The following is a 27,766-nucleotide window of genomic DNA, read 5'->3' as shown; positions in this document are numbered from 1 at the left end:
ACCCTCTGAGATGCACGTTGCTAATAATACCAATGGCTTATCTCCCTATAAAATCACGTTGAAATGCCAAGAAGAGAAAACTTATTTGTTGTGACTTAAATGGGTGATAATAACAAATGTTGATCGCAAAATAATAAAATAATTCATGGATCGAACACAATTTATTTACATAGTAAAATATTTATAATAAATAAAATAAAGTAAAGTAGAACAAACACATCTTGTCGTTTCATTCACTTATACATTTTATTGAATAACGTCTGTTAATTACAAAAGCTTGACAGCAGTAATTCCTCTGCATAGATTAAATTGTTCATACTTACAGCACAGTTCAAACAATACTAAAGAATCAGAAAAGTTCTCTGCTTACATCTATATTTTCGATTCTATAGATCGACAGGTAGAGTGTAACTTCTTTAACTCAACTCACTAATTTCTACAATATAAAAACAAATAATATAATTATTTATTACATTTCATTTTCTATTTAATTAGCTAGCATACATTATTATATGTTTAAAAATCATTTGCGAACACAGGGGCTTCCATGAATTTTACCTGCACATGTATATATATCGGGAAACATTTTCTTATCATTTTATGGGGCCTTAATCGAGTATCAAGATTAAGAAGGTTTTATTGACATGACAAAGAAGACTGTTTCCTAAGCCGAAAGTAAAGCTGCACTTTATGCCAGAGGCAGCAGTTCCTCTTCCGCTTTTTCTTTGCCACTTTTAATTTAATAGAAAGCACACAGCCCGAGGGCCTGGGTGGAATCCTGATTGTGCCAAAGTCGGTATCAGTCATCACTTGTTAATCTCACTTAAACGTTTCAGCGCCAGGATATTAGCAAGGTGCAAATGGGGACGCAAGGACGAGGGCGTAATGTATATTAAATGCACTCGAGGAGATTCAATTCATATTTCGGAGCGTTTTGCTCTCAATATGCGGCCGAACAAAGGAGACGCCCAGGCACGAGTCCTGCGCCCTCGAGAGGATCCATTTCACCTGTGGGATGACACCTGTGCATACACAAGCGGGCTAACACAATGCCGGGAATAAGGAGCATCTACCAACACCTTTTGGCAATCTCTGACTTTGTACCTGAACCAATTGTGCGGGCACAGGACCAAAAAACCAGGAGCAGGAGTCGCTGGCAACCGCAAGACTAACAGAACACGCCCGCAATTGAGTCGAGTTCACTTTTACACAAAGTCGGAAGGAGAGTACTTCCAAATCACCTCAAGAGGAACTGCACTGAGAGAAATGGAGTGTTAACTAATCAATGAAGCAATTACTAATTACTTTTTTGAGAATTACAATTGTTCTTGAAATATTTTACAAGCACTTCAATTTTAACACCATTTTAGTTTTTGGAACAGTCATTTAAATTATAGAATTTTTAAAGATTTATTTTTCTTCTTTATAAAATTGTCGATGTTTAAAAGTAATATTATTATTATATTATCAACATATTTATACCCGTTACTCGTAGAGTAAAAGGGTATACTAGATTCGTCGGAAAGTATGTAACAGGCAGAATGAAGCGTTTCCGACCCCATAAAGTATATATATTCTTGATCAGGATCACTAGCCGAGTCGATCTAGCCATGTCCGTCTGTCCGTCTGTCCGTCTGTCCGTTTGTCTGTCCGGATGAACGCTGAGATCTCGGAAACTATGAGAGCTAGGCTATTGAGATTTGGCGTACAGATTCCTGAGCTTCTTACGCAGCGCAAGTTTGTTTCAGTAGACTGCCACGCCCACTCTAACGCCCACAAACCGCCCAAAACTGTAACTCCTACAGTTTTGACGCTAGATATAAAATTTTAACTGAAATGTATTGTTCTCGTCAATACCTATCGATTGACCTAAAAAAAAGTTTGCCACGCCCACTTAAACGCCCACAAACCGCGAAAACCTGTGACGCCCACAATTTGCATGCTAGATAAAAAATTTTAACTGAAATGTATTGGTGTCGTCAATACCTATCGATTGATCCAAAAATAAATTTTCCACGCCCACTCTAACGCCCTTAACGCTTAAATCTGTCTACCGCCGGTAGGTGGCGCATTTTAATCTCGCTTTGCTGCTTGCATATCTCCATTTCCCTTTGAGTAACGGGTATCTGATAGTCGAGGTACTCGACTATAGCGTTCTTCCTTGTTTTTCTGTGTACTGTTGCTTGGGAAAGAAAATTTGTCGCTGCCTTTTGGGGTTTGAGGGAAATTAAACGGATTTCCTCGAGAGCTTGAGCTGACAATGTGTGATGTGGTAGTTGCTTGAAGTCATTGTCGAAGCACATGCTAATTAGATTTATGCACAAAAAAAGTTAGGGAGAAAAAAGGGGAAAATGTGAGCTGAATACCCCATTCAAATGGCATCTTTAAACTTTAAGGACCGTTTACTCGTCCGCTTGTTAAACCGAAAGTAAGTTTTAAGCTGTAATTTTCTACAAGCTTTGATAATAAGAACTACAATTTAACAAGTTGTACTTTACAAAATATATTTTCCTGTCTTTCAAGTACACAATTTAATTAAATAAAATAAAAAAAGTACTTCATATCTTGTTTTTCTAAGCCAAAATTAAATTGTCTTTTAATCTCTAGAGGATTGCTATCTCAAAGCAGTTTGTTCCCATAACCTACTGTCCCGCATTTTTCGACTAGCCCACAAACACACAAATCATTGAGCGTTTTCCCTTTCTGATTTTGGTTTGAAAACGCATTAATAATAATTAGTACAAACATGGAAGAGTTTTAAAGGAACTGCAACTCATGTCATTAATGGTCTCTTTCGAAACGGAAAGTGAGGGGCTTCAACAGCATTTGGGCGTGGTCAGCAGGAAGCTTGAATTCATTTGTCAGTCGAGTCAGAGGCCAAACATTAAAAATGGTCCAAAGTCAGCTAAAAATAGACGCGGAAATTAATATTTTTAGCGAATATTCGGCCATCAAAATATTTACTGGGCTCGTAAAGATGCATACTTTACGACGAGCCAACGGAAAATCTCTCTATGTAATTGCTTATAATTTTTATAGGACATCCGCAGGAGCAGGAGCCTCAGCAAGGGGTAAAGGACCGAGGGGAGTGGAGAAAGGACACTCCCATTGATAATGCGAGAGCAGACATCAATCCGTCCCAGATTCGTGAGTTTCCTTTCGCATCCCGGTCGTCGTTCCTCTGCCAAAGTGTCAGGACAAATCAATAAACTTCTAATTTTATTACGAACGTTTCAGATACCGATCTGTCACTTCACATTGTCGAGCTGACAATTGATATCTCACACATCATTTGGTTCGAGTGCGCACAATGAGATTGTTTATGCCATTTTTGGGTAAGCGACTTGCGAAATACTTCCCCCGGGTAGTTCTACTTCTATTCCTGTGGACCTTCTCGCAGGGATTCGTCTAGGTATCGAGTTTTCACCTTTCCCTTTTTCGGTCTCAGATGCCGCTTTCTACTTTCGTTTCTAGGGGTTGTCTCAACTTGCGGTTTTCCCTGAGAAATCGACGTGATTTTTCCGCATTTTCTGCTGGCATTTTGTCCACTTAACGTTGCTCTGTGGTCAGAGTTCAAATATGGGACCATTGACTAATGACAGTTGTCCGCAAATGTTTGCATAATCCTCTGATCAGATCGGATCGGCTTTTCTGGGTCAATGTGCTGGGTGCCGAAGGAGAAAGCGGGTGGGGGATTAGGTGAAAGGTCCTTGCCTAATAATGCGGTTTATGACCTACTTGGCGTATTGATTTTAAGGATTTTGGATATTAGTAATCTAAGTAGGTATTTAAAAAAAGGGGCTAAGCTGGTTAGCCTAAGCATTTGTTAAATCCAGTTTTTAATTTTTCACTCTAAATAATATTAAAATCCATTTTTAAATAATTATTGATTTTTATAAAATGGTTTCTTGGTATAATATAGTATTTTAAAACAGTTTCTTTAGTATTTGAGTACCGCCAACAGTTTTTGGTTCTTAGTGTATATAATGTATTCCCTTAATCTTCCGATATTTCTCCCTCTGTAATATGTCATTTATTTGGCATAGGTAGATTATAATTTATAATTATGTCAACTTTCCCATATCTAAGGACCTTTCCCATAAATCCCCTTGTAAGACTCTTGTAAACCCCAACTAAATTATGCAAAAGCCACGCTCTACATCATGTTAAGGACTCGAGTGATCAATCCCAGTGATTTTTGAGTTTCTGACACTTTTGCAGGCAGATCCTGCCAAGGACAATGGAGAAAGCGATCCTTGTACCAGTTTTCCAATTCGCCATGCCCGTCGCACTTGGATGTTACTTTCGCTTTCGCCGATCTGCAGATCAATCAAAGTTGGTCACGCTGTCGGGAATTATGTCACTCGCTTACTCAAATTGCAGGATTCGCAGGACGAGCATGATGAACTGACGGTTAAACTGATTTGCATATGAGGAGAGCAGAGTTTTCCTCGGCAGCTGCGGCTGGGTTTTCCCATCCCCATCCCCAGGGAAAACTTTACTTGACAAAGGTTGAAAGTTTTCTTGTGTTTTTTCTCCTTTTTCCTTCATTTTTTCTAGGTTTTTTTACTGTCAGCACATCAATCATGCATTTTATGTTTGCATCTTTTAGGCAAAACGATCTTTTGTAACTCCGTTTGCAATTAAGTAAAATCTTTTTAATTTGGCAGCCAGGTTATTTGATACTTTCCGAGGCTTACCCTAGTCCTTTTTAATTCATATGGTAATTCGGCCTGCTGAAAGCTAATACTTTTGCGCCTGCGCAGATGTGAGAAAATTCGGACGAGCAAACTTAAATGAGACATAAGGTCTAAGGGAAAAATCAGGCCAGCTCTGCCATATATCAATCAATTGTCATATGGCCCATAAACGATTTTATAATGACCAGCTGCCCGATAGTGATATAAAATCATTGGATGGGCATGCCAAAATCGCACTTTATGGCCGTATAAAATTGGGATCTACTCCCGAAAAGCAACCAAAAAAAAAAACAGATGTGGAAGTGCCAAATTAAATCCAAGATTCGTGTAAGTCCAGAAGTTATGGCTCACCCTCCATCGAGGCACTCCGAATCAGACTTCCTGTGTGCCCATCGCTCCACTAATTGCCCGAAGGATGCGACATTGCCGGGACAGGAAGCGGAAACTAAAGTGGTCGGGGGTGAGGGACATTCGGTCCTCTAACTAAGCGACTAGCTAGCGGCAAAAAGTCATAACACCAAACAAAACACACGCAATCTCCTTAAGCAAATTTAAATTACGTGAGCTCTTCCTTGCCCCGGGTGCATTCATTAAATGTCTGGTCCTCTGCCCGATAATTAACGCCCTTATGTCCGGGAAGCAGTGTCTAGGAATTCCCCAGTCCGCAAAAAGGGACACTTCCATAGGCCCATTGTCCTGCCTCCGAGGGCCATTGTGACTAATTGATTTGCTCTAACAAATGTCCCGTCGCTACCCTCAGTTCGTCGACTTAATTTTGTATAGAATACCATATACCTGGGCAAAAACATTTGAATTTGCGGCGGCTAGTTAATAGGATTCTAATGCGGTCTTGAGTATATTTTAGTGGCAGGACAAAGGAGAATTTGTCATGGGAGGATGCATTTCAACTTGAAATGGCAACCAATAAAATATTGAGCATAAATTAACGGCCAAAGGAATAATACAAAATCAAATTTGAGACGGAAACTTCATTAAAATTGCAGCATGTCTTGCATATTTTATTGCCCACAGATAAACTCCACTAGTTTATTTTATGCGATGTTGAGAATTAATGTGGGATACATTTCGTACAGATTTAATTTTTTTCGTTAAATAAAATCAATAAGTAATCTTCTTTGAACTGCTCAACAAGATAGAAATCTAAGTCATTGAAATCTCCAACTGCAGATTTCAGTTTGTCAACAAAAATACAAATTTCTATGAGATAATAAATTAAATAAATAAATAGTTTTTAATAGCTACTTAATAAACTTTAACATAAAACTAAAGATACGATTTTACGAATTTTACACTTAAGTGCGATGGCAGAATAGCGCTTAATCCAATTAGAATAAACAAAATAAATGATATAAAAACGAATTTGAAGTAAACTAAATCAAATATTGAAATTCCAATTTGCCTGAATATTAATTCCTTTTATAATAAAATGAAATTACAAGACAACTAAAATAAATGACAACTATATGACCAATTATAATTCTAGCAAAATCAGTGAATGTAAATTAGGAAACACAAATTCGTTTTACCTACCAGAAACGTATTCACTTTAATGGAGTTAAGGGAAACTACCTTAAATTTAATTTAATTTTATCCAACTACATGCAACGAACTTTCACCTGGAGTTTCCTCCCCGATTAGCAGCATCACTGCAGCACAGAATTAAAGTTTTGCCAGATTTTTAATAAAATTTCTTTGTGCCAGTTGGCAGATGAGTTTACCTGATTTCGAGCAGCTTTCCCTTACATGGCAGCCACCCTTTTGGGATGACCATTGCCGAGTTTTCCTCTTATTCCGCAGGACCAGGAAAACCTTGTCCAGAGTCAGAGTTGTGAAAACAAAGGGTTTGCAATCGGGAAAAGTTCTCAGTGCCCGAGAACCCTTTTGTTTTTCCCACATGACACATAAATAACTGCAACTGGTCAGCCTCAGTTTTAGTTTCCACTGCAGATTCAGATTCATATTCAGCTTCGAATTCAAATTCAGCCTCAGCTGCTCTGTTAATTGAATCATTAGGGTTGTGGAACCAGAGACAATGCCTCCATAATCATTATGAGTGATTGCAGGCAGGCCGAAAACAAAGGACCGGTGCCCGTTTAAAATGTATTTGAATAAGTCACCCAGCTGGCCATTTCACTCGTGTAACTCCAGATGCAATTCCTTGTAATCCTCTCAAAGGGTTGCCGAAAACCGGGAACCACTTGAGAATCGGGTTTGGAGTGTTCCCCGTAGATGATCCACCAAGTCGGGGAGGATGTGACTTGAGGATTTTCCAGACTGATACACTCCAGTGCCCCTGGTACGGGTCAATAACTCTATGCCGAGTGCAATGGTATTATTTTTGGAGAGTGCAGAGGTCGTGGGCTGCAAAACGGAAGAAGTTTCTATACTTTCTTGTCTGGTTTGAGTCTCAAAATAAAATGTTATAAATTATATTATATTTTCACTTGGAAAACTGGGTTACCATTTGAAGCATATTTGTTCTATTGATACAACATAAAGTGAACTTGTGACCCAAGGTAAGCTTATTCGTAATATTCTTACCATGAATCTTTGTTAACTTTAAAGTGAGAAATGCTAATATGTCCTTGTTTTCAAGTTCCATAACTTGGTATTTCATCTAGCTGTGCTATCGATATGCCTAGATGCCTCTTTGTTCCAGGCCAGGACAACTCTCCTCAGCTCATCCGCAGGCAAGCTCATCCTTTAGTGGCCCAGCTGTTGTCTAAGCTCGGTTTCACATCCATCCCAGAGTGCCAGACTCGCAGACTCGAAGCCACAGTGTCGGCTTACTGCGGGGATATCATGTCAACGCTTTGACTGGCATTTAACTTGCCCTTGTCGCCGTGTTTTACCCAGGCAGCAACATTTAGGGCTTAAAACTTTAATTAAAAGGCGCTGGAACAGGGGCGAGCACAGCTGGGTCCTTTGGCATTTGATCTATGCGCTGACAGGACGACGGAGGAGAAGGCTCGTCGCTTTGGTTCCCAGTTCGCAGTTCCCAGTTCCCAGTGCATTCCGTAATCGGATACTTTTATTGCTGAAAGGATAAACCGCAAACTGCTTGGCACGACCATCACATAATACATTTTATAAGAATATTTCTTGCCCCGCTCGCGTAAGCAGCTTAAAGTCGCTGCCTGCATCGAAACTTTACGACAGTTGTAACGATTCCTGGCCGATTTTTTTCTTACTTTGCTGGCTTCTTTTGTTTCAGGAAGTGTCGTTTTTGTTCGGGGGCTGATCGCAAATAAAAATATATTCCTGGCTGGCAATAAAATTGATGGATTCGTTGCGGGCCGAGCTCAATAAAAATGTTGCAAGCGGGGAAAAAACGTATGGGGAGGCATCAGAAAGACATTAAACTCGGGATCCCGATTCCCAGACAGGAAGTGTTTAACACACCTCGAGATGGGGACTAAGCACATTATAGCGTTAACTGGGCATTATTCAAATGCTGTCCGCAGTAAGCACATTAAACGGGATTATGCATGGGCAATAAAACGAACCCAGACTCCATTTATCCTATACTTCCTATGAGCTATATATGCAAAGTTCATCCGATCCTCGCTGCATTTTCGGTGGTGGCACCAAGGGGTTAGAACTGCTGTATTCCACGATTACATATCATCTGCTGTCTGTCCGTTTTGCAAAATCCCTTTATGTTTTCTTTCAGTTGAATGAAATCGTCGCATCTTAAGTAGCTGCCGAAAAGGGTTGCAACTGGGTGTTGTAATAAAATGTTTACAAATTTCTGCAAAATGATTTTGCATGTGCCAAATTGAATGGTGATAAGTTCTCGGTTGATTTATCACTCAACGGGTTTTCGCGAAGTGGGAAAGTATAGGAAAGTCTGCTTGATGGCTTGATCAAAGGGAGGGGAAAATCTGTGGAGGGAGTGAGAACATATTCTTGCATATAAGTAGGTACATATTGGCATATCAATCATATGTTGATAAGGAGTTTTTCATAGTTTAGATTTAGATAAAGATTTAAAGTTAAGCTTTAAGTTAAGCTTCTAATCATGAAAATATTGTCTCATATTTATAGTGAGTATAGTTTTGTCTTTACATTTTATCTCTTCTTTTCTCGATTACCCGAATATGAAATATCAAACTCATTGATTAACCCCTTTCTCTCCACATAAACTACCAAAATTTCGCCTAAGACTTAGTGAATTTTCCCAAAGAGCAAATTCCGAGCCCATTAATCTATGTTGAATGTAATTTGAATAGCCAAACCCTTTGGCCATAATGAAAAATGACTCGCAATTGAAAAATGACGCCAATCGTGGCCCATATGCAAATTTACCCAAAGACAAAAAACGGAGAGCTGAGAACTGAGAAATGTGTCTCTCGATATTCGCGCATTAATTACAAACGCAATATTTACAAAACAAATGTGTCGCTTTATGCAGTCTCCCTAGAAAGTGAAAAATGTAGGGGAAGTAAAGGGAGTGAGGCAGCTGTCCGCTGTCAACCCCTTGGAGTGACAAAAATTACAAAGATTACAACTTAATTTCGACTTTCAGCCCTCTGGGTTGAGTGCTGGACGGGCATTTACATACATAAATCCTGGATCTCCTCTGACTCGGCCTCTTCTGTGCTGGAAAAGACACTCGAAATAGTTGAAAATATTTTGTCGTGCCCTCCATTGTTGGGAACCCCTTCTTGAGATCCAGGTAAGTCGGCATTTGCATTTTCCTGACAGCTCTCACAGCTCCGCATTGTCCTTTCACACCTTTAAAACTCGAGTTCCTTGCCGAACTCACACTCCACTGCATTTGTAAATATTTTGATTGCATTCGGTGGGACTTTTCTATGCACAGATAGAAATACTTCTCTATATCAAATTGATGTGGGCAGTTTAAATAAGGAATACTATTGTAATATAATAGAGTTAATAAAATGTTACAGAGAAACTTATACCGTAACAACCAGAAGAACAACCAGAAGAAACTAGAGTAAGCGTTCTTCTCATTAATCGAGTTAAAATGTTCTTGATATCAAGACAAAAGTAATTTCAAGCTTGTTTTTAAAACGAACGAACCCTTGATTTTCATTTTCAAGACGAAAGTAGTCATGAAATCCGAGAAGTCTTTATATTGATTTAAAGAATTTAAGATCAAATCAAACTTAATTTCCTTTGAACTCAAGAGAACAGTTTTGAGAGTATCTGAGCTCTTCTGTGAAAAGGACAGTTTCCCCCTGCTTTTGTGTTAAGTTTGATTTTGATATTATGTTTTTATTCTCCAGACTCATACATCATATCAGTTGTTTCTCTGTAAGACGAAAGAGTTGTGCTCCACCGAAGGCACCAATTAGCAGTTACCTGGGCAGCGGACGCACTCACCTGTGGCCAACTGTCTACGCCCTCGTACAACTGCAACAATGCCATCGCCTCGGGGCCAAATCAAAATTGCAGCCAGCACTTCCTTCGGGGTTTCGTTTGAGCTCTGAGCTCTGAATACTGGGTTCTGGGTTCCTTCCCCCGACTTTCACACGTTATTCAGTGAGCATAAAGCGGCGCGTATTTAGGCCAGAAAAAAACAAGAAAATAGGGGAAGACCAGCAGCAACTACAATCCACTTGACCAACTCGCTGGATGCCAAAAGCCAAATCGCCGAAGCGTTGGATTTGTAACGTATTTTCCATTTACGAGAAGTCAGAAGGGGACACTTCTTTAATTGTTCTGACTGTTAGCATTTACGCCGGGGCCACCGTCTTCGTTTTCTCCTTATAGATGGTGGCTGTGCGATAATATATATTTTCCCAGACAATTAAAGTGAGGGAAAAACTCGTCATTTGGTGGCAATAGAAGGAAGATCTGGAGATCGCTATAAAAGATATATTTGCTCCTTGATAAACGCAATACGAGACACTGGGCTAGGATAGTTCTTTGGTTATTACGGGGCAGTAAGGAGCAGTTTTCACTGCCTGGGGTTAGTTGAAGAATTGATGTTTCCGAAAATAGTAGTAGTAGCAGTAGTTAAAAATTTAGGCCACCTATGACAAAAGAAATTGGATCTACGTTTCCTTTATTGTTTAATTTCTTAAGGAAATTGTGATCTAACAGTAATGACACAAATGCCAATAATATGTATAAGCTGTTTTGAAAATTTTTACACTTTTCTTGGATTGTGGAACATTTACACATTGAGATTCTATTAATATAAGGGAATTTTTAGTTTTTTAAAATGAACATACATACATTTTGAAGAAACATTACCATTTGCCAATTGTCCATTTGCTGTTAAATAAAAAACCCAAAGCCATTTGCCAATTTTGGGAATAGGCATTCTACCCTGCTGTTGACAGCAATGAAATTAATAGTGCCAACCATTTTTTTACCGAGTTTTCATATTCAAATTACATTCCAAATTGATTAATGGGTGAAAATTTGCATAGGGATGATGCGGTGCCATATGTGATGAGGCTTAATTAAGGAAGGTAGGAATGTTCGCCACTCTCCCCGAGTGCATTCTCTATGTGCACCCATTTTATATATCTCCTCAAAGGCACGCGATACAGGATATTTGGAGGACAGATGGGCAGCAGACACCCCCGCTTTGTGCAGGATCAGTATGCTAATTTATCCTGAATTTCTGTTATTTTCGGGTTTTACCACGCGACAAGGACGAAGGACACACCGCACGCGATAAAGTCCGCGGCTAGTTTTCATTACTATCGCAGATCAGACTAAAATTAGAGTCCCGAAGGGGGGAGAATTTTCCAAAACGGGAGCAGTATTTCGCGCAGCTGTAGGCGTAAATTAAAATGCATTTTACGCAACTGTGCGACGAGATCCGGGTTTTAGATCCTGCAGCTGTTGTCCCTCGTATTTTCCTAATGGCACGCTCTCAACACTTGAAAAGGACACCCCCGCCGCACTGTGAAAACCGGGATAGCTCTCTGTTTTTCGTGGAAATTTACGCATTTTCATGCTCGACTACCGTTGAACAGAACGAGAACCCCCGACCGAAAATAGATTAGCCGCTCTCAAAGGATATTGAACCCGGCCAGGACGAGGGGCAGCCAAAGGACTTCGCTGTAGGTCAGCTCGAGAGTTGGACAATCGCCGAAGGGCACGCGCCGCGATCGGAGTTTTGGCCCAGGATAATTGCTTCAAGTGCCGACAGATTGATGACTAGTCCCATTCAAGGATATATTTCAATTCACGACTAATGGGTTAGAAAGTGAAAGAAACTGAGGTAGAAAGACAATTACTTTTTGATTTTGAAAATTATTACTTTTTATTTTCAATGTGTTGACTGTTTTTCAAGATACCGACATACAAAAAATGCTCAATGAAACATTTAAGTTTAAAACAAAAATGTATGTGCATATACATATGTATACAATTTAACTGCGGTTTTTATTAATTCATACTTAAGTGCATAAACAATTTTTAAGACACAGAAAATTAAAACTGTACTACTATTGTACTACCGATAGTAAAAACAATTTGCAAATAAATTCAGTAATGTCACATTTCAATATAACATTTTCGATACACTCAAAAAATAAACAAAAGTCAAAAAGTCCTAACATTCTAGTTCGATTTCTATACCAAAGACTCTCTATTTTCGATTTGTGGTATTATTTCAAGCCCAGGAAAAATTAAATGATTTTCATCTATTAAAAATATGAAAACAAATTATAAAGTATACTTAAAGATTTTAAATGTAGGATATTATGAGTTTATTTATAATTCAACTTAAATAGGCTTAAGTTAACCAAATATTAATAAACTTAGTTAACCAAAAAAGCAAAAAAAAACAAACGGGAAAATGATTAGTTTACTATCAAATTCAAAAGTGGCGCCAAAGTACATTTACCAACACTGGCCTTCGAGACAACCTATCCAGGTCTCCTAAAAAATATGACACAAAATAGTGCTGCCACTTAAGGGTCAAGTCTTTGGTTTAGCCGAGCTCTGCACCATCAAGAGTTACTTTTTCCAATTGGAATGTCCTTAGGAGGTAGTTAAATTGTGTTACAAAATTCGTTTTGAATCGCCATTTTTAAATGTGTTCTATAAAAATTTCCTCTACTCAAGAATTCTACGAAAAAGAACGTCAAATTTGAAATATTTTTTAAGAGAGATATTAACGAAAGAAGACATAGGTAGAGACAAAGGAGCATTACATTTTGAGGACCCACAGCAGTATGCCCAAAAGCATGATTTTTAAAATTACAACAAAATCTTGTTTCTAATTATAAAATCAAAAAATTTAATTTAATTAGATACCTATATTTTTTAATCAAAACAAATCAAATGCGTACAAATGAAGCTTTTAAAATACAAATATCTATGTGACATATATGAGGTAATTGGTTATATTTTTACTGAGGTAGAGTGAAAAGTACTTAAAATTTTACAAGTATTTGGAGTCTAGATACTTCATGCTTTTGATTTTTCCACATGTTCCACCGCGGTGCATCGTATCCATCTGATGAAGTGCGAAGTTTTTTATAAACAGCTGGTCGAAATCCGCATGTCCGGTCAAAACTTCCCCCATACGAGGTGATTCCGGCTAGATATTGAAATTCATCCATCCCCCATAAAATATGTAATTTACCGATTATAGTTAATATAAAGGTCTTAAAATTTAAATTTAATATGAAAAAATATTGGTTTTAATGATGTAAAATATTTAAAGAACACTTTTAAAATAAACCTAAGTTCTACCTGATTTAAATATTTTCTAATTAAATCACACAATAAAAATTAAGTTTTTGTATTTTTATCCCATATTTAATACGAAAATTTGAATTCTATAAATACATTTATATGTATTATTCTAACTTTTTGAGAGAATTAAAATAAAATATCAACGAATAAAGTCAAAAAGTGTAAAGACGATAACCCATAACCCGAAATAATTTCGCGGAATTCGATTAGATTCGTCGGAAGCTTTCCACGCCCATTAAAGTTGTAAGCAGGAAATGTGTGCAGTCTTGGGAACAGTCGCTTTGTATATCTCCATCTTTCCCTCCTTAACTATATCGTTTTTTCTTGTTATACCCATTACTCGTAGAGTAAAAGGGTTACACTAAAATCGTCGAAGAGTATGTACCAGGTAGCAGAAAGTGCTTTCCATTTTAAAAATTGTTGTCTTTTTCGAAATCTAGGGGCACTTTTAAAGTGTTATTGTGTAAGCTAGTGTAATAAAAAACTTCGGTTTGGTACAAAAGCTTATCACATTGAGTGTTTTATAAAAAAGATTACTTTTTAAATGTTTCTTAAATTTTGCCTTATTTATAGATTGGTATAAAATTGTATTTGGAAAACCCAAAAATAATCTTTCGAAGACAATGAAAAAGCTTCGGCTTGCTATAAAAGAATATCGCCCCTGATGCGTGATCAGAGTTCAGTCTTCGCCTCAAGATGAAGATCGTCTTAGCTGGAATCGTGGTGGCAGCCTGCCTTTTTCTGGAAGCTAGCAAAGGATCAGCATCCTTACTTGACGAAAATTGTGGAACTACAAAACGTCCTTGGAGAGTTCGGCGGGTAGTTGGAGGCGTTTCTGCTGATAGATTCGCGAATCCTTGGATGGTGATGGTGTTCTCTAAAAACAGGTTCATGTGCGGCGGCTCGCTTTTCACCTCTCGTACGTATTTTCATAAAATATTTTTATTTAAATTGGTATACTTAAAAACGCGACTGATGCTTTTAGGCTTCGTTCTGACAGCAGCAAATTGCCTTTCTGAATTTCGCTTATTTCCGATCAGGTAAGTGCAGTGCTTTTATGTTCAAGTAGCATAGCAATCTTATTTTCTTTTAGTAAGGTGCGTCTTGGCGGATTCGACATGGATATCAGCGAAAACACTTATGAGGTTAACATCGATCGGAATATTTCTCATCCACAATTCCAATTAGATGGATCGATTAAGTATGACATAGCTCTCCTTCGAATGGCTCAAGAAGTTTCGTTTTCAGGTAATTATTTGAGATGGGCAAACAATTCCCCATTAAATCAGAGGCACCCTTCGAGTTTTATTTTAGTTATATATCTTTAGGAGTGGGGTCGGTAGGTTTGGACACATTCTGTCTTCGGTCGGTTTTGTGGTTTAATTTATATTGATGATTGTAACATTTAATTTTTTTAAACTTTAAATTACGCATACAAAAAATCAGCATAGAACGAGGTTGGGAGCAAATGGAAGCTATAGAATTTAGACCGATCGTCCCGCGCTTTTCCCCTGTTCAAGGTATGCATAAAAAATATGATTTCGAAGGATTCATGTAAATGGATTTGACACTGCGCGAAATATCTTTGAATTTCGCATGTTATATCCGATCGTTCTTATGGGAGCTATGAGTACTTGATCTTCGTCGGATGGCTATATTAGACATGGCTGATAAAAGCCAGGCCAAAAGTAAAGAATTCGTTGGTGAACATTTTAGGGAATACTTTAATTGTAATTTCTTATATATATTTATATATTTTACGGTATTTACGATTCAATTGTAATACCATATTGCCATCTTCTAAAAACACGATACTTACTCTTCAAGTTGGTAATTAAATGAAACATTTAGGAACAAATCTCTTAGACAAGTGAATTTTCAAATTCTGCCGCCTTCGCGTTTGACAGTGGTGAGTTTCAAAACGGTCCCGATTGGCCAAATCCTAAATTAAGTATAAATCGAGTAAGCTAAGGAGGCATGGTCTGCGCACTCAATTCACATGCCATCCTAATTTAAGACAAATAGGGGCTACCTATTAGTCGACAATTCAAATCTCGACCCGCCAAAAGAAGATAACCGATTAGTTTTTCTGGCAATAACGCTGGTATCGATAGGCATAGATTTTTTGTCCACCTCTAGCCCGCTCTGTGCCACGGGCACACTGGTTTGGTTTGCCAATTTCAACAGCCGCGGCCACACTGATGCGAATTCTATATTGCAACTCGATCGTGCGTGTTCTGTATTTTTGGGAGTGCGAGGTGTGAAATTTCGCCACGAACGGGATCCGCTGTCCTGGAAAGCCTGCTAAGTCCTCATCCGCTGGAAATCCACTTCCCAACGCCTTCGCGTGTTTCCGACTGTCCAGCCGTGTGCGTGTGTCCGCGTTCAGCAGTGTGCGTGTGTGCGACAGAGAGAGGGCGAGCGGTGCAGCCGCAACTGGGAAATTAGATTGCCAATATTTCAGCGAGAAAACAATGTCGAGCGGTCAGCAATTGATGGCCGATTCGCCAGCCTGCAGCTCCACTGACCATTCGCCGCTGGCCAAGAAAAGGCGATTGGAGCTGGTGGGTGACGGTGAGGGGCGAGTGGGGATGGAGGAGGAAGAAGCCGGCGGAGCGACGAGCAGCAGCGGTAGCAGCAACAACTACGAAAATCACGACAAAGCAGCAGGCGGCGTTGACATTTCGAGCAAGTGCCAGAGCGAGACGACTAGTGAGCGCCAGCTGGAATTGTGCGTATCGTCGTCCACCTCTGACACATGCGGCGTAAATGCGACGACGAAGCGGGCCGAAAAGCAGAAACCGAAACAGAATCAGGGAAGCGGCGACGACGTTAGTACCTCGTCAGCAGTGGAAAAGGAAGGAAGCAAGCGGCCGGAGAAGCGCAATTACCTGGACACCACCACAGCAGAATCGCAAGAAGCCTCCTCCAGTGGATCCAGCACCACTACCACCACGAACAACAACAAAGTCAGCTCCAGCAACAACAATAGCAGTAATAACAGTACCGATAATCGGCAACCGGAGGGCAATAGCAGCATGACTGGAAACAGTGCCGCCGCCGGCGGAGATATCGATGAATCGCTGTACTCGCGCCAATTGTACGTCCTGGGTCACGATGCCATGCGCCGGATGGCCAACTCGGACATCCTGCTGTCGGGACTGGGAGGACTCGGTCTGGAAATTGCCAAGAATGTGATTCTGGGCGGAGTGAAATCGATCACCCTGCATGACACAGCAACTTGTGGGGTATGTGTGTGGGGGCGAAGAAGAAAAAATCGATAATTTTCCAGGCAGACGCGGGAAATGCCCGGGAAGGCAGTTTGTCCAGCCCTGGTCTTCGGTGATTCATTTAGAGTTTTTCATTTCATCCCAGTGTCTGGACTCCGCGCGAATTTAGGTTAGGTTATCATCTCTATTTGCTTGCAAAAAGGTTTTGTGTGTGTAATTCGGTTTTCCTTCTTTTTCTATTTGCCTCAAAATGTCTGCGCCATGCGAAAAGTGTGCGAGCGGGACGACCGTATGCGCACAGCGGGCTGCAATTGTTTTTGCATTCCCTTTTGCTCCGCTTATTCGCTTTTGTTTTATGCACTGAAAGATACAATTACGTGGAAACATAAATTTAAGAGAACTTGAATGTTGTAACTAAAAAGTACCAAGTCAATATATTCAAACATTTACATTTGTTAGTTAAATATCTTAAACTATTGGTTAAATATGTTAATTATTTTGATACTAGGATTTTCGTTCTGTGTAGCTGGAAACTCAACAAATATTCTTTTGTTAGTCATAGCCTGTCGCCTTTGCTAATTTCATCACTTGTGCAATATATTAATTTTCGGTTTCTGCCTTGCAGCTCCATGATTTGTCATCGCAATTCTATCTTACGGAGGCCGACTTCGGCAAGAACCGGGCGGAGGCCTCCTGCGCCCAGCTGGCCGAGCTAAACAGCTATGTGCGCACCTTGTCGCACACGGGACCGCTCACCGACGAGTTCCTGCGCCAGTTCCGCGTCGTGGTACTGACCAACTCGGATGCGGAGGAGCAGCAGAGGATCGGCAAGTTTGCCCACGAAAACGGCATTGCTTTGATCATCGCCGAGACGCGGGGACTGTTTGCCAAGGTGTTCTGCGACTTTGGCGATAACTTCACCATCTACGACCAGGATGGCACCCAGCCGGTGTCCACCATGGTTGCCAGCATCACGCACGACGCCCAGGGAGTGGTCACCTGCCTGGATGAGACGCGACATGGCTTCAACGACGGCGACTATGTCACCTTCTCGGAGGTGCAGGGCATGCAAGAGCTGAATGGCTGCCAGCCCCTTAAAATCACCGTGCTGGGACCGTACACCTTCAGCATCGGCGACACCAGCAAGTTCGGCGAATACAAGAGCGGCGGTGTGGCCACACAGGTTAAGATGCCCAAGACCATCAGCTTCAAGCCCCTGGCGCAGGCCACCGAGGAGCCCGAGTTCCTGATCTCCGACTTCGCCAAGCTGGACTCCCCGGCCACGCTGCACGTGGCCTTTAATGCACTCTCCTGCTACCGCAAGGCCCACAATGGAGCCTTGCCGCGGCCGTGGAACGAGGAGGACGCCAACAGCTTCCTGGAGGTGTGCCGGGCCAGCAGCAGCGCAGAAGTCGATGAAAAGCTGGTGCTGCAATTCGCCAAGATCTGCTCGGGCAACACGTGCCCGCTGGACGCGGCTGTTGGTGGAATTGTGGCCCAGGAGGTTCTCAAGGCATGCAGCGGAAAGTTCACTCCGATCTACCAGTGGCTGTACTTTGACGCCCTGGAGTGCCTGCCCACTGAGGGCGTTACGGAGGCGGATGCCCAGCCCGTGGGCTCGCGATACGATTCTCAGATTGCCATTTTTGGCAAGAAGTTCCAGGAGAAACTGGCCGACGCCAAGTGGTTCATTGTCGGCGCTGGAGCCATCGGTTGTGAGCTGTTGAAGAACTTTGGAATGCTGGGCTTGGGAGCTGGCAAGGGCCAGATTTTCGTCACCGACATGGATCTCATCGAGAAGTCGAATCTGAACCGGCAGTTCTTGTTCCGGCCGCACGATGTACAGAAGCCGAAATCTATGACGGCCGCCGACGCCATCAAACGCATGAATCCGGAAGTCAATGTCACCGCCTACGAGCTGCGTGTGGGCGCCGAAACGGAGAAGGTCTTCTCCGAAGACTTCTTTGGCAAACTGCACGGTGTAGCCAATGCTTTGGACAACGTGGATGCACGTATCTATATGGATCGCAAGTGCATCTTCAACCGCATCCCGCTGGTCGAGACCGGAACACTGGGAACCTTGGGCAACGTCCAGGTGATCGTGCCGTTCGCCACCGAGTCGTACAGCTCGTCGCAGGATCCTCCCGAGAAGAGTATACCCATCTGCACGCTGAAGAATTTCCCCAATGCCATTGAGCACACTCTGCAGTGGGCGCGCGACGCCTTTGAGGGCGTTTTTAAACAGTCCGCCGAAAATGCAGCCCAGTACATTGCTGATCCCCAGTTCACTGAGCGAATTGCCAAGTTGCCGGGTATTCAGCCTCTGGAGATCCTCGATTCCATCAAGGTAAGAATTGCTTTAATTTTACCTTAACCTGTTCTCAAGATTTTACAATCTCTAACCGTTGTATTTTTCTGTATATTCTGTAGAAAGCCCTGATCGACGACAAGCCCAAGAGCTTCGCCCACTGCGTGGAGTGGGCCCGCCTCTACTGGGAGGATCAGTATGTCAACCAGATCAAACAGCTGCTCTTCAACTTCCCACCCGATCAGATCACCTCCAGTGGTCAACCGTTTTGGTCCGGTCCCAAGCGGTGCCCCGATCCGCTGGTCTTCGATGTCAACGACCCCATGCATCTGGACTTTATATATGCGGGAGCCAATCTGCGAGCGGAGGTCTATGGCATTGAGCAGGTGCGCAATCGGGAGACGATTGCGGAGCTGGTGCAACAGGTTAAGGTAAGTGGTCGAGTTTAATCCAGTCGAAAACCATCTCTCAATTATTATAAATTATAGGTGCCAGAGTTCAAGCCCCGTTCGGGCGTGAAAATCGAGACCAATGAGGCAGCCGCCGCCGCGTCGGCCAACAACTTCGATGATGGTGAATTGGACCAGGATCGCGTGGACAAGATCATCACTGAGCTACTCAAGAATGCCGACAAGAGCTCAAAGATCACACCTCTGGAGTTCGAGAAGGACGACGACAACAACTTACACATGGACTTCATTGTGGCCTGCTCAAATCTGCGCGCCGCCAACTACAAGATCCCACCTGCCGATCGCCACAAGTCCAAGCTGATTGCGGGAAAGATCATACCTGCCATTGCCACCACTACGTCGGTGCTGTCTGGCCTGGCTGTGCTCGAGGTGATTAAGCTGATTGTCGGCCACCGGGATCTCGAAAAGTTCAAGAACGGCTTCGCCAATCTTGCTCTGCCTTTCATGGCGTTTTCTGAGCCGCTGCCCGCTGCCAAGAACACATACTACGGCAAGGAGTGGACGCTGTGGGACCGCTTCGAGGTGACCGGCGAGCTGTCGCTGCAGGAGTTCCTCAACTACTTCGAGGAGAACGAGAAGCTGAAGATCACCATGCTGTCGCAGGGCGTTTCCATGCTGTACTCCTTCTTCATGCCCAAGGCCAAGTGCTCGGAGCGCCTGCCGCTGCCCATGTCGGAGGTTGTGCGTCGCGTGTCCAAACGCCGCCTGGAATCGCACGAGCGATCCCTGGTCTTCGAGATCTGCTGCAACGACGTCGACGGCGAGGATGTTGAGGTGCCCTACGTCCGCTACACGCTCCCCTAAGTCCATATATATTCCTAATTTAACCATTAAATTATTTTACGATCCCGTTTTGTTGTCGGCGCTGCGTTTTGGAATCGCATAGCCCTAACGCAGAAGTAATGTCTAGCTGTTTGCATTTTAATTTTCACAACCACCATTACGAGGAGCAGCCCAGATCTAGAAATTATATATTATGTGTGTGTATCCTCTAAGGAATGGCAAATGAATTCGCATCATACGAAATACAAAGACTCGACTTAAAGCAAAAACTTAACTGCATCTGAAGAAACTCTCTGCTCAGCATAGTTGTAAAAGTAACAAATTGCGGAAAACTGAAGGCGGATTTTAATCGCATTGAGTAATTGGAAATTGGAAACTGAATGAGCCAGACGGAAAATTTCACACTTCACTCATATATTTTTTTTATATGAAAGTATAAACTAATTACATCATTGTATTAAAAAGGAGTAAAGCAAATGAATAAAGCTGTATATTTCATATGGTAATCGCCCCTTCAAGATGACTCACATAATTTCGTTCAGCACTTGACGTCTGGTAATCTCATTTCCCCCGTCAGTTCAGAAATTAAAATTGTAATGCATACTGCTCTGCAAGTGGAGTATATAAGGGATGCCATCTATATCCGTACGCCAGTCAGTTGGCAGAAAGTTACGTGACACAATTAAATATTTTATGCCCTGCCCTCCCAAGACGTTTATGCCACCCCCGAGGAGGCGGCTGCCACCAAAGTGCAATTGGCAAGTGCCGTAAAGTTGCACTGTTCGAGGATGGTGTGGGCGGGATGCAGGGGCGGCGTCTTATAATTAAATATTACACGCAATGCAACTGAAGTATGGCCAAAGTTAGGCAGTTTCGCTTCTCACTCTTGGCCTCTTGCGGCTTTTCGGGAAACTTGCCTGAATTATGCAGTTAATGAAACAAACAGGCGGGGAAAGTGGATATGGCCGAAAAGGATAGACGTGGAACCCCGGTGGATCCCGACACACCACTCCTATATTCGGCTAAGAAGTATGTTTCAGGCAGGCCAATCAAAGTTTTGCGTTCGTCGTCCGATTCATGATAGCTTCTTGTTTTGGCTATCATTAATGTACAAGTTTAACTTATTATTTAAAACCTAAAGCTGAACTATCTGTTAGGTAGGAATGGATCCAGCATATTGTAAACTTTTTATCGCGTTTTTTTTTCTAAGCTAATGATTCTCAAATTGATAGTGTCCAATTAATTTTCGCAGCCTAGTGACTTAACTTAACTGTAAATTAGTCGGAAATGCCAAACGAAAATGATCCTGGATGGATAATATATATATTGCCAGTTTCAAGCTACAACCTCTGTAAAGTTCGAAAGATTTCCAAATATTTTGTAATATTTAAATAATCAATTTTAAATTTCAATCGAGAAAAAAAATGTAGAAAACTGCAGGCTCTTACAGGTTTAAAAGAAAGTGACAGAATAGTTATTTCTAAGCCATGGTTCCGTTTTATACGCTCATATTTGTTGAGCTCACTTTTGGGCTGAGCACACTTTGTAAACCAGTACCAGAGGTGGCAACACTGCCAAGCGTTATTCCTGGAAATATTTGAATTTAAGACAAAGGCGACTTCTTGAAATTTGCTTTGCAATCTTAAAATTCAAAACGCTCGTTTGAGTCATGACAAAAATACGAGTGTTTGATCTCTTCTTTAAAAACACGACATCAATAATGTTGTGGTTGTCTTGGAAATGACTATGTCTGATTACATGGGAGGTCTTGCATAATGATTACGTAATCATTTTATATATATTTTTCAAAAATCACCGAAAATGTAATTACGTAATATATGGACAGCCCCTTATGTCAGTAAAGTCTTTCTGGGGTAACCAGTAAAATTTAAGGTACGTATTTTAGTTTACCATGCGTACAAGAAAACTTCCCTGAAACTGATAAGACCCGAGTTTTTGATTCTTAGTCATTGAAATGCACACTGTCATTTGGAAATTTCAAAAATGCAATCCAATTCCTGTCAATCACATTCGTCCAGAGATGTGATTCTACGTACATTCAAAATACTTTCTTTGTTCGGCCTGCCGCTTTCTGTGTGATTCGTGGGGATGAGCCCATAGATTTAAGTTGTGCGTCAGTTTTTTGGCTGACGATCTGGGGCCTGTTGACTCATTGGATAAAGAGGGCCACCGGGGGTATTTTTTATTCTCTTTTGGAAATCACTCACCCATGGAGCTGCTTTTACATAGGTGTGAACAGAACGCAAGAATTATACTCGTAAATTATACATCGAATACCTCGACTTCGGATCGAGCTAAAAGCTCTCTGTGTGGTTTTCAGGGTAGGGCGTTAAAATGTCGTTCAGCGCCAGCCAAAAATTAAAATCTTTTGTTTTATTACCCACAACCTGTTGGTTAATATACAAAGTATGCGGTGGTCTCATTACTCGGATTTTTCGGTCGACAGGTCGGCATTTCTCATGCAAATCGGATGTGGAATTTTAATGTGTACTTGTTTTTATATTAATTGTCTGTTTCTCTTGCCATTGAGTGAGTGAATTCAATAAATTGCACGTTTGCCGTGTGACACTTTCTCGGCGATAATGAGCCAAACTCCTCCGAATGTGATTAATGGACCTGTTAAATGGAAATCACTGGATGCCGTTTTCCCAGATGGACACATCAAGGCGAGGCGAGAGCATCGGACGAGTCCAGGGAAAGCGGAGAGCCGAGTGCACTGGATGCATATTTTAATTAATTACTCGGATACAGATACATCTGCCCGTGGGCGGGGAAGGTCAATTGGGCTGGCATTTCCTGCCCATTTGGCCATAAGTCGCACTTCGGTGTGTGTCATGTTGAGAAAGTTTGGGGCTGTGTAAAACACAATTAGTAATTGCTTTGATTTCCTGCCTGTGGAGGAACGTGTTCGATTTCGCACGCTTGGGAAATGGTAGTATGTAAATCGCATGTCCGACCATTTTGGATCAGCCGAACACCTCAAATTGAGTCATTGTAAAATGGGAAGTGATACCCCCACCCCTGAGTGCACTAACAAAAATGATAAGCCCATGTTATGAGGCTTTGTAGAATATAAGACTTGTGAGTTGGATACATCTATAAAAGTTTGTAGCTGGACTTTGATATTCTCTGTATTTTAATACTACTGAGTTTGCTGGCGTTATTTTATGATGTTCTCAAATGGCTTGGTTATGAAGTTGTAAATTTGATATACATTTAAATGTATCAATCTAGGTAGCTGCATTTTTCCGAATGATGAGATATGAAATGGGAATGGAAAAATATGCTTTTATACTAAAAAAAATTATTTACTCTTCAAAATCATCAAATAAAGGTGAAAAGGTAAAGTTGTTTCATAGTATATCTTATTTTCGAACATAAGCAGTTCGACCTTTAAAGACATTTCATTTAATATCTTCTATATAAACACATACATTTTTCAGTGTAGGCTCAGGAACGCCATTCATTTGTAGACACGCATATAAATAAATAAGTTTCCCCATATCGGCCCGACGTCCATGCCACCACCCACACAAATAATGCAATACTAGTACGAGCAGCCCGACAGGCGGACGCATCGGAGATACCCATACCCGTATTCCGTACCCGTAGTCGTACACACTCCATAATTGATATATCACGAACTTGCTCCCGGCGATCTTAAATCGAGGACTGCTCTTCCGACCGGCCCAAGTGGGATGGAAAGAGCTATAGATACGCTTATCAGCGCTCGTGGAGAAAGGCAATAAACATGATAGTACCCCGCTGAGTCACTGACATTAAAAAGTTACTAACCTTTCTTATGCTGTCGCCGATCCGTATTATCGTCTCTTTCCCTTCCGCAGGAAACAGTCGATAACTGACTTCTCGATCCTGACCATGGAAACCGCAACCCAGAACGGCTATACGTATATATTAAGTAATGAACACAGAGACCTATTCCGCCGAAACCCACATATCTTCCATTGAGTAATGAGCAAACACCTTCGAACCGATAAGCCAAAAATGAAGTGATTCCGTAGCCTCGAAAATTACGCACCTTTCGAGGGCTGATCATGTGTCACTGCCATTTGTTCTTAATTTAGGTCAGCTGCAGAGCAGAATCGGTTTTGCATTCGTTTTCGTGTTCAATTATCACTTGAACTCAAGACCTCAGTCTAAGTTCAGAAATTGCCGGCAAGTTGTTTCGGATATCTGTGGATACAGTGCTGCGCGACTCAATAAGATCAAAACCGATAGATATGATATGATATTCGCTCCGAACTTAAAAGAATCTAAATAATCATATATCAGAATTCTAGTTAAATACCTGATTTCAAGACTACTCCTAGATTTTTTTAAGTGTTTAACAGGGCTGACCATTATCATTTTGTCAAAATTATCTTATTTTTGTGGTTACGATTAGTAAGCTGGGTTTATTCTTGATCTACGCACGTAAAACCCGTAAATTTGTTCCACTTTCCTTCTAGTCATCAATAGACAAGATCAACTTGAGTGTGTTGTAAATTCAATTTAAATAGACATTGATCATTATCATATAAATTTTTATCAAGCTTGTTTGTGCTACGGAATTATCAATGACTTTCTGGGATTCCCTAATGTTGTGATAAAGTTTCTGATACTGTTGAGTAGTACGATGAGTAACCGGCTAGCAGTCAATATTCGTGCGTAAATTGATTAGCCGTTCATTCAAAAATAAAACCGGTACGTGGAATGAGGCACAGAAAAATGGGAAACCAAAATGAAACCAACCAAAATTCGTAGTCTTTTTTAAATTTCTTTTATTCACAACATACTCCATTGATAAACATATAAAATCTTAGATCCTAAAATATACCATTTCTTATTTAATCCGTCACCATTTTCAACTCTTTTAATTTTCTTGGCTTTGACACAGAACTGATTCATTAATCATTATTAAACACTCTGCTTTGTATGTATTGTGCAATCTGTGGTGGCTCCAGTCTTGGTAAAACCGTGTTGTGTCTAAAATTATTTAGGTAGCCAAAATCGCAGACACCCACAACGATCATATGCTCTCTCTTAAATACTTTTAAGAGATACCGAAAAATTATCCATACAAAAGAAAAAAGGAATATTTAATAAAAAAAAGGCCATTAAAAAAAACCTTAGGATTATTCACATTTATTAATTTAAAAAAGATTTTGAAAATTATGGTCTCCGTTTTTCTCTCTTCAAAAATACTTATTAATATAATATATATGTCACGATTTAAGTTGAAAATGGTACGCAATTTTATCAAATTCTACATTTACCTGGACTTACTAAGTTTAAAAAAGATTTTTCAGTTACCTAAGAGTGAAAGACCTAAAACATGATATTATTGTTAAATTTAGGTGTAGTCAGAATCGGTTTTGCATTGTACATACTGCTTGTACATACTTTTCCTAAATTTCGAAAACATTGATGTGACTTGAATCTTGAGTGTACCATGTAATTTTAAAGTGATACATCTCATAAAATACATTCTCTAACTATTTAAAACATTTGTATTTTTTTTAATCTTTGAAATCAAAATTACCTGGTTGACTTGATCACAAAAAAGATTTACAATTTTTTTTTTTTTGGCTTTCTTTGGAAAATCACTTTAAAATTATGCAAGTATTACCAATAAAGGTAATTATAGTTTTAAAGAGCTTAGATGTTTCTGTACATAGTAAGTATATAGTAAGTAAGTATATAGTAAGTAAGTACATAGTAAGTAAGTATATAGTAAGTATTGATCAAGACATATTTTTCTTTTCTTTCTGTGCACTTTTAAGAGAGCGCGAACTACATGCGTTTTTTACCATTTAGAAAACGAACGTTTTCGAAAATTACAACGATCGCTTTCTCTTGCTCTCTTCTCTCGCGTTGTGTGCGGGAAAAAAGAGAAGCGACCCGCTCTTTGAGCTCTTTGTGCTCGCGGTGGCAAGTCGCTTCACGTCGCGTCAAGTCCACAGTCACCGCCAGAACTTCACGCGGTAAACCCGCTTTTTAGCGGTCTAACGACATTTTTCAGTTCGAACAACACAGAAATAAATAAATGTGAAAATCAAAAAAAAGTCCACGGGATTTATGCTTACACGAAAGACGCGAATAAAGAGAGCACCGCCCACCCGCCCACTTCTTGTCTATTCTTTTGTGGGGGCGCGAACAAAGCCGCGAAACGGTTAATGGTTAACGGGCAACGGGAATCGGGAATCGGTATCGGGAATGTACTAAAAAACGAAAGAACAAGGAAAGTCTCTCCTTTGTGCAGGCACTGCGTGCTAATTAATTGTCTTTTTGTGACCAAGTGGCTAATGTGCATTTGATATTGAAATTCACATTTAAATTCAATCCAGCCCAACCCAATTCAACGCCCCCTGCTCCTGTTTGTCCCCCCATTCGTATGCGTCATATGTAAAAGAGCGGAAAAAGGGCGAAAAGGAGAGAGAAAGCCAAGAAGCAGTGGCCACAACAAAAGCAGCAAACACAGAACAAGAAGCGCAAAACAGAACAACAAGGGCACCCCCCACCCTGCAACTCCCCCCCCCCATTGTGGTTGTTGCTGTTGCTGCAGCTGTTTTATGCTGCCGGCTATTTGTGTGCGTGCCGCCAATGCGCATGTGTGTCTGTGTCAACCCCCGCGGACAAAAAACCACAACGAAAACAAAGCAAAAGTGAAAAGTTCTATTCCCTGTTTATCATCTGGAATCGTTAGTCCGGCCCATCAATTAATTAGGCCTCGAAAGAAAATAAAGAAAAATTGTTGTGATCCGAGTGATCGAGGAAAAGTTTTAGAGTGTTCTTTATACCGGGAAAGAAAGAGAGCTGGAAAATCTAGAAAAATGAGTTCCACAAGTGTCGTCGTCGTTCTGCTCGCACTCGTTCCTCTGGCCTCGTGCATCCAGGACCTGTCCCTCCCACACCAAAGATCTCCGCCCACCTCCGAGCAGCTGGACATGCAGACAACCAAGCCCCTCTCCCACGATATTTTGGTGAGTTATACCTATTAAGAAATAGAGCTGTTTTCCTTAGTCCTACGTTTCAAAAACATAGAAATTATAATGGTTCTAATGTTATTTTGATATTTTTATAATCTTTAATCAAAGCGAATCACAATATTAAAAATTATAAACCATTTTCACATTTGTAGCTTTTATAAATCGCTTCGAGTGTCCTATCTCCCATTGAGTTTGTCAAGTATTCACTTAAATAACCCACAAATATAATCAATCAATGCATAACTGATGATAAATGCTTAAACACTGTTTGACACAATTGCCCGTTTCAATAAAAATGCATCAATTATTAACTTTTGAACCCCCTACAGACAGTTGAGTGGTTGTATAAAGTCCGCAAATGTTTGCGATACAAATTGGAACAGCCATTGCTGCTGCTCTGGCATAAATAATTAAACTTTATAAATAGGAAGACGTAAAATATGAAATTATATTTATAGGAAAGGTAAAAAATATAGTCAGTGTGTATTAAATCAGCATACAGAAGGAGCATTCTCATTAGAGTGGCAGTTGCATCTTCAGATAGTCAATCCGT

At 40.8% G+C, this 27,766-nt stretch overlaps 3 protein-coding genes and 1 long non-coding RNA gene across 5 annotated transcripts in view; all 4 read left to right on the top strand.

The window, feature by feature from the left end:
• Nucleotides 1-14,079: 14,079 nt before the first annotated feature.
• Nucleotides 14,080-14,740, top strand: LOC108008249 (putative serine protease 42). The gene is made up of 3 exons (XM_070994772.1): nt 14,080-14,331; nt 14,398-14,452; nt 14,506-14,740. The coding sequence occupies exons 1-3, from the start codon at nt 14,109-14,111 to the stop codon at nt 14,738-14,740; spliced, it is 513 nt and encodes a 170-aa protein (XP_070850873.1). The 5' UTR covers nt 14,080-14,108.
• An 847-nt stretch (nt 14,741-15,587) lies between these two features.
• Nucleotides 15,588-20,709, top strand: Uba1 (ubiquitin-like activating enzyme 1). The gene is made up of 4 exons (XM_017074130.4): nt 15,588-16,660; nt 17,268-18,989; nt 19,073-19,381; nt 19,439-20,709. Exons 1-4 carry the CDS (start codon nt 15,887-15,889, stop codon nt 20,222-20,224), a joined length of 3,591 nt encoding a protein of 1,196 aa, XP_016929619.2. The 5' UTR covers nt 15,588-15,886; the 3' UTR covers nt 20,225-20,709.
• A 2,838-nt stretch (nt 20,710-23,547) lies between these two features.
• Nucleotides 23,548-25,085, top strand: LOC139352475 (uncharacterized). Its single transcript, XR_011603682.1, has 2 exons — nt 23,548-24,010; nt 24,070-25,085. It is a non-coding gene; the product is annotated as an uncharacterized lncRNA (long non-coding RNA).
• A 1,094-nt stretch (nt 25,086-26,179) lies between these two features.
• Mmp2 (Matrix metalloproteinase 2) overlaps nt 26,180-27,766 on the top strand; it is a 78,648-nt gene continuing 77,061 nt past the window's right edge. Inside the window, exon 1 of one of the 2 annotated variants that reach the window (XR_011603681.1) lies at nt 26,180-27,207. Coding sequence is in view for 1 of the 2 variants with exons in the window: in XM_017074322.4 (XP_016929811.3) it covers nt 26,797-27,207 (411 nt within the window). In the remaining variant the exon portion in view is untranslated. The remainder of the gene's footprint in view (nt 27,208-27,766) is intronic. The other variant, XM_017074322.4, reaches the window with a different exon arrangement.

Source organism: Drosophila suzukii, chromosome 2R (genome assembly GCF_043229965.1).
Source record: "Drosophila suzukii chromosome 2R, CBGP_Dsuzu_IsoJpt1.0, whole genome shotgun sequence".
In the NCBI taxonomy this organism is placed as follows: Eukaryota; Metazoa; Arthropoda; class Insecta; order Diptera; family Drosophilidae; genus Drosophila; species Drosophila suzukii.
Note: the sequence above shows the minus strand (reverse complement) of the source record. Positions and strands in the feature narration are given on the sequence as shown.

Coding starts and splice junctions, on each gene's coding strand:
- LOC108008249 (XM_070994772.1), top strand. CDS start 14,109: ATGAAGATCGTCTTAGCTGGAATCGTGGTGGCAGCCTGCCTTTTTCTG. Junction 14,332..14,397: donor CGGCTCGCTTTTCACCTCTC/GTACGTATTTTC, acceptor TGATGCTTTTAG/GCTTCGTTCTGACAGCAGCA. Junction 14,453..14,505: donor TTTCGCTTATTTCCGATCAG/GTAAGTGCAGTG, acceptor ATTTTCTTTTAG/TAAGGTGCGTCTTGGCGGAT.
- Uba1 (XM_017074130.4), top strand. CDS start 15,887: ATGTCGAGCGGTCAGCAATTGATGGCCGATTCGCCAGCCTGCAGCTCC. Junction 16,661..17,267: donor ATGACACAGCAACTTGTGGG/GTATGTGTGTGG, acceptor TCTGCCTTGCAG/CTCCATGATTTGTCATCGCA. Junction 19,382..19,438: donor AGCTGGTGCAACAGGTTAAG/GTAAGTGGTCGA, acceptor TATAAATTATAG/GTGCCAGAGTTCAAGCCCCG.